At 34.1% G+C, this 6,234-nt stretch overlaps 1 protein-coding gene across 1 annotated transcript; it reads right to left on the bottom strand.

Annotated features, from left to right (window-relative positions):
• Positions 1-501: 501 nt before the first annotated feature.
• On the bottom strand, positions 502-1,228 carry LOC145042051 (Integrase-type DNA-binding superfamily protein). Its single transcript, XM_078990408.1, has one exon. The coding sequence runs from the start codon at positions 1,091-1,093 to the stop codon at positions 581-583; it is 513 nt and encodes a 170-aa protein (XP_078846534.1). The 5' UTR covers positions 1,094-1,228; the 3' UTR covers positions 502-580.
• Between the last annotated feature and the right edge of the window lie 5,006 nt (positions 1,229-6,234).

Below are 6,234 nucleotides of genomic sequence, written 5' to 3'. Positions count from 1 at the left end.
ACATAATTTTCTTCAGATTTAAAACTATTATTATTGTAAAATTTATGTAACTTAACATGGATTTTAATTTATATACCATTCAAAGTGTGCATCATTATATTATTTAATTGTTATTATTATTATTTCAATATTATTATTATTATTATTATATTTAAGCAAATACATTTTTTTATGATAATAAAAGATAAACCTTTTGGAAGTTTTATAATAGAAATAAAATAAAATACTATAATAACAATTTAATAAAAGATATTATTTTTTTTTATCTATAATACTTTCAAAAATAATTTTCTAAAAGTCCTAGCTCCTCACCAGTCACCACTACCAACATCATAATTTCTATTTTGACAAATTATTTTTGTGATTATGATCATCAGGTAGGCTTCTATGATGGTGATTTTACTTATATATAAATTTCTAACTTCTGAAAAGAGTGTATGTGCATGAATCATGATAATGATATCTACTAAATTTGATGATACCTCTCAAAAAGCATAAGCATCAACATAAAATGAACGATTATTTAACGAACAAGAAGCAACACAAGAAAAACATCGTCTATTGTCTGCTCCAAATCATTTCATAGCCAAATGGGCGGAGGCTCATTCAAATCTATACCCAATCCACGTCTTACTAGCCCCAGAACTCCCACCGTTTTGACGTCAGAACCATCTGCCAACGAGAACTCACCGGAGCCTCCGGCGGAGGTGCAGCACCCACCAGCATGGCGGAAGTCTTTGAGGACACTAGTACGAAGGAACTTAAACTCCCCACCACCGACCACATGTCTGGCAGGCTGCGGAGGAACCAACCGGCCGTGCTGTTCAGCCGGGAAGTTAGTCATGAGGTTTAGAGACAACGACGGTGTCGGTGGTACTGGTGACGGCGGCGGCGGCATGGGAAAGTTTGTCTTGGCTTTAGGGCCACGAAGGGAGCGTGCAGCACCGTCGTAAGCCATGGCGGCTTCCTCCGGCGTATTGAAAGTGCCTAACCAGACACGAGATTTCTTCCACGGGTCACGTATCTCCGCCGCGTAACGGCCCCACGGCCGCTTCCTTACACCCCTGTAGTGTCCCTCACGAGGAGACGCCATGAAAGTGAATCTTGAAAGTGGGTGGCTTTAAAGAAAGAGAAAGAGTGGGCGGAAAACGGAAATGGATTGGATGTGTGTTTGTTTGTGGGTCAAATTAAAGAGTGTGAAAAAGCGGCAGCGGTGGCCCACCGATCACCGTAATCGACGGCTGGACGGCACACGTCCAAGATAAGCAATTATGGTCTCCACAGCGGGATGGTTGGAATTAATTGTACTGTATGCATTAAATGTTGTAAATGATTATAGATTTGTAAATTTGAACTCTGGAAATGAGTAGCCTCTCTTTGATATACTTCCTTAGGTTAGGGAACATAGATGATAGATGATAGGGATTAGGGAGGTGGGGGGGTGGGGGCCTGGATTTTGTGTTGATTATTCTTTGATTCTCTTTTAATCGCCACCGTTGATTTCTGAATGTTTGTTTGGTAGGGTTTCGGTTAGGTTGTCGTTAAAGTTTGACTGAATTACAATTATTTGTATGTACGTATTAATTGTAGTCTTGTAGATTGTTTGATAAATGTATTTAGCTTAGAAGTTTATGTTAAATTTTGAATTTATCTTCATCCTTTATTTTCTCTATAATCAAACTAAGTTCGAGCGATAGAAATTCGGAAATAACAAAAAAAATCATATCTTCATCTTGTCTTTGGAAGTAAATCGAATATCATAAAGCGTTATTAATACCAAATGTGATGTTTTCTCCTTTACCCAGGGTTCTTGACATTTGACAACACCTGAAAAGAATGACACTAAATCTACTCACCCATGTGATGCGAAACCAACCAGTGTATGTTTCGGTGCCTAGGTGTCGAGCACTTGCATTGAATTAAGCTCCATATGCAGTGTTCTTAAAGCTCCCATCCTAAATGTTCATGTAGAAATAGAAAAGGTTCTCCTTTAAACGTAAAAGATAATCAATTACAAGTGGAATTCGCTTGCGAGACTAAGCATTATCAGAAAACATTATGCTGAAATGTCGCAATCTTGTGGCATCCACCTCCATTTCATATAATTATTGTTTACTCTCCTTGTGGCATCATTTATTAACTTTAAAAAAATCCTTAATTAAGACCAAATCCTTAGAGTTATACGAAGGATCCAATGATATATTGATATGAAGCGAGTAAACCATATACATTCACGTTCCTACCACCATCCAGGTAATTAACAATTGAAGATAATAGTTGAAAATGAATTTAAAGAGTGTTGTATAAAGTTTGGAACTATTTTTTTGAATGTGGATTCTAATGAAAATTTTAATTTATTGTCTTTTCAAAAAAGCCAATAAATTAAAAATATGTTCGGTAATCGCTAACTTTTCAATAAAAAAATTAATTTTTCAAAAAGTCAGAAATTTTTGACTTTTCAGAAAAATTAAAAAGGCCTTTGAGAAACCATCCAAAACACACCAAAATAAAATAGAGACTGTGGTTGATATTTTGTAATTTGTTAAAAAAAATTGATTGTTATCCGAATGTTTTTATCACATATAGAGTCCTATTAACTATTCTTATAATTGTTGCATTTGAAAAAAAAAAGTTTTATAAAGTTGAAGTTATTGAAAAATTATTTGAGGTGTTTGAGGTCACAAGAAGCATTTTTTTTCTTTAAGTATGTGGATTTTTGAATTCGAAAATGTTATATTTTGAAGCTATTAAAAGTAATTTTTCTTTTAATTATCGAGTTATTATAAAATAAGTTGATGATACTTTTATATTTTAAAGACCTTTTTTCATCTCTTATTGAACCCAAAATATGTTTGGAATAGGTCTAAATTAACTATTATCAACATTACAAAATTGAGTTTGCCAAAATTCGAATTTCATATGCTTCGACATTTAAAAAAAAAATATTCACATTCATAACTAAACTATAGACAAAATTATATAAAATAATCAGAGATTTGATTTAATTTTCACATATATTTAACATGGATGTTACAACTAATTTAGAGCAGCAATTTAAACGAATTAGTTTTCTTTTTTTTTTTTCTTTTTTTTTTTTACATTTTTTATTGTGATTACTAATTAGGATTAGGCCATTTAATCGTTAAGTTTATAATGTCAAGACGTTGATGCATTAGGAATTGATTCCCTTCAACATTAAAATTATTAGAGCATCTCCGATGAGACCTTATTTAGAGGTTCAAAACATTGTTACATCATTGTTGCTCATTATTGATACAAGGAAGTGACCCCTGCAATTTTTTTATGAAGAACTAATGTTAAGTGTTTTGGAGTAAAACACAGAATGAATGGATGGAATAACAGTAATTTTATGAGAAGACCACTACAAGATAGTTATCTTTAGCTTCTGTGTGCTCTACGCTAAAAGTATACCTTGAAATGTATTTTATTAAGATAATATCTTGTGTAGATATGTTGTCAAACCCATGGTGGTATAGTCTATGTTAGATCATCATACTTACGCATACCATTATCTTGTAAACTATTTATTCGTTTCACTATAAGGGTCTTAGGCTAAGATCGAAAATTAATCTTCAACTTTAATCTCTTACATCGATTAATGAAAGTAAAACATCACACTCTTCATAAATAAGAGTAAGGAATCAAGGAAATGTAACAATATAAATATTATGTACTTATAGTGCCAAAATCATAATAAACCATGAATTTTCTGTTTGTATGGAAGTAATACTATTTTTTTTATGTTTGATGCATGGCTGCATCTTGTACCGTGGTTGATGGAAATGAGAATTTTACATATTATAAGGGCTTAAGTGTCAAAAAAAAATCCAATTGTCCATAGTCGTATAGTTTAGAATCCATAATTAGGGTTCTTATAACCCTAATTCACCACCCTCAGTAGTTCTAGCCTTAGAGAAAAAAAGGTTCAAGGGAAGAGAAACAAAAAGGATAAGACTTTGGTGATTTTTGGGATCTTAAAGCATGGAAAAGGCAAAGAGACTTCTCTAGAGGTGAGAACTATACCCATGAACCCTAGTTTTTGTTTTCATGCCCATTAAGTAATTAGATTAAAGGAATTGCATGCAAGTTAGGGTTTTATGGTATTTTTAGGGTCAAATCTAGTTATGAGACCCTTGGCCATCATGCCTTGATCGTTGCACTTGAATAAGTCCCTAAGAAAATCTTATTATGGCCTGCATAGATTAAGAGTTGAATCAATTAAGGTTTAGATGCCCGCAGTAAACGCGGTGCACAAGGTAGACATACTTTCGCACGTAGTGTCATAGAATGTTGATGGTTTCTAGATTCATGATAGGAATATAATGTGTTCATGGGGGTGGAATGTGATGTGTAAGATCAATAAGAATGTATGTTATGCGTTATTTTTGACCCACTAAGACTTGTCATGACCCGTAAGTAGATAAGGTCAGCTAGGAAAGTATAGATACCAGTAGACACTTATTATGTGTATGAATCATTAATAGGTCTCTTTCAGTATACGTATACACTTTGGGTACTTATGGTCGTGTTTTGAGTGATTGTTGAAACTGTAGACATGTGAGTTTCATTAATCTATATGTACTATTGTATGTTACATGGAATGTTCTCATGTGTTATGGTTACATGTTCACTTTTATCAGCCTTGCTCTCGAAATATGATAGAGGAATCAACATACACCCTTCCTCTCAAAAAAGACAAGGGGTATCGGTTTATTGTCTTGCTCTCGAAAGGGACAAAAGGAATCTATTACATGCTTACATGTTATGTGCTTATGTGTGTATAGTAAAATATAAATGGTGCGTGCTTACCATGAATTTTGCTTACTTATTGATATTTAACACTTTTCAGGACCCTCGAGAGTAAATAAAGGAAAGAATCAAGTCTGATTGTCGAAGCATCCGTAATTTCGTATTTAATATTAAAACATTTAGCTTTCATGTTTTGAAAGTAAAGACTTCTATTAGTTTGCTCTAAATGTATGGAATTTGGGATGTGAAACAAATCATGGATTTTGGTTATGGGAAAGAACGAATACAATTATTTGAGTTTGGAATTTTATGATAAGTATTCTTAAAGAAACATTGAGACATTATAAGTTGGTATCAAAGTATGGTATTTGGGATTTAGTTATTAATTTGTTGTGTTTTGATAAATTAATTAGAAACTATTTAGGATTTAATGGGGAAATAATAAAGTAAAGGGATTAAATGTTAATTAAGTTGAAGTTAATTAATTGGAACATTCCATAAACCTAAGGGATAAGGTGGATGATTTTTGATAAAGCTTATCCAGGGTTTTGGAGTTGTTTTAGGACTAAGAAAATGAAGTCTATAAATAGAGGGTTGGGGATTAAATCCTATTGCTCATTCCATTCAGAAAAATTTGGCCCTCCTGAAGCACTTCTCTCAAAGAATAAATCCCTAACCCTTCTAGGGTTTGTCAGTTTTTTTTGTGTTAGCCTCCCCACTCTTATGTTTTTGTTATTTTTTCTTTTTGGTGTTTTTAGGTGTGAAACATTAGAGGGATTCTAGTTTGGGTGTAACATCCCGTTTATTAAATAAATAAGTAAATAAATGAATGATTGTATAGTAGCCCTAAAATCAATAATTATATACCAAGGTGTTGGTCTCGATGAGCTAATTGTCATAATTTTAGAGATTGGGGGTTAAAAGTGTAAAATCCAGATTCAGGTTGTAAATAATTATGAAGGCAGGGGCTGCTTGGTAACAATTAGGACTCAGTATGAAAGGAATTATGGAAGCAAGGGATAAAATGTAAATTCTGGATTTATATTGTAAAGATTTATGGAATCAGGGGCTAAAGTGGTAAATATTGGATTAAATTTGAAAAGATCCTGTGGGGAGGGACTAGACTTGTAACTATACAGAAGTTTTAAAGTGGACGGGGTTTATAACCACCACCCTCTCCATGCCAAACCCTAACATTAAGGATTCATTAGCTGCCACCTACACTCTCCATCCTTTAGCCGTTACCTCCTAGCTACCATTGAAGACGGAGATCATCGGGGCCAACCACCTTCTACGTCGGAAGTTGTTGATGTGGAACGCTGCTGTCATTCACCGGGCAGTTACGATCGCCACCTTTCTTCTCTCTTTCTTGATGTCGGCGCTGCCCCGTTTCACAGTGGTCTCTTCTCAGTCACGACCACCGTCGCCATTTGGCTCGGTTCTGTTACTCGGGTCGCTGCTCCA

This window comes from Lactuca saligna, chromosome 4 (assembly GCF_052625555.1).
Source record: "Lactuca saligna cultivar CGN05327 chromosome 4, ASM5262555v1, whole genome shotgun sequence".
NCBI lineage: Eukaryota > Viridiplantae > Streptophyta > Magnoliopsida > Asterales > Asteraceae > Lactuca > Lactuca saligna.
The sequence above is the reverse complement of the archived record's forward strand: the minus strand, read 5'-3'. Positions and strand labels throughout refer to the sequence as shown.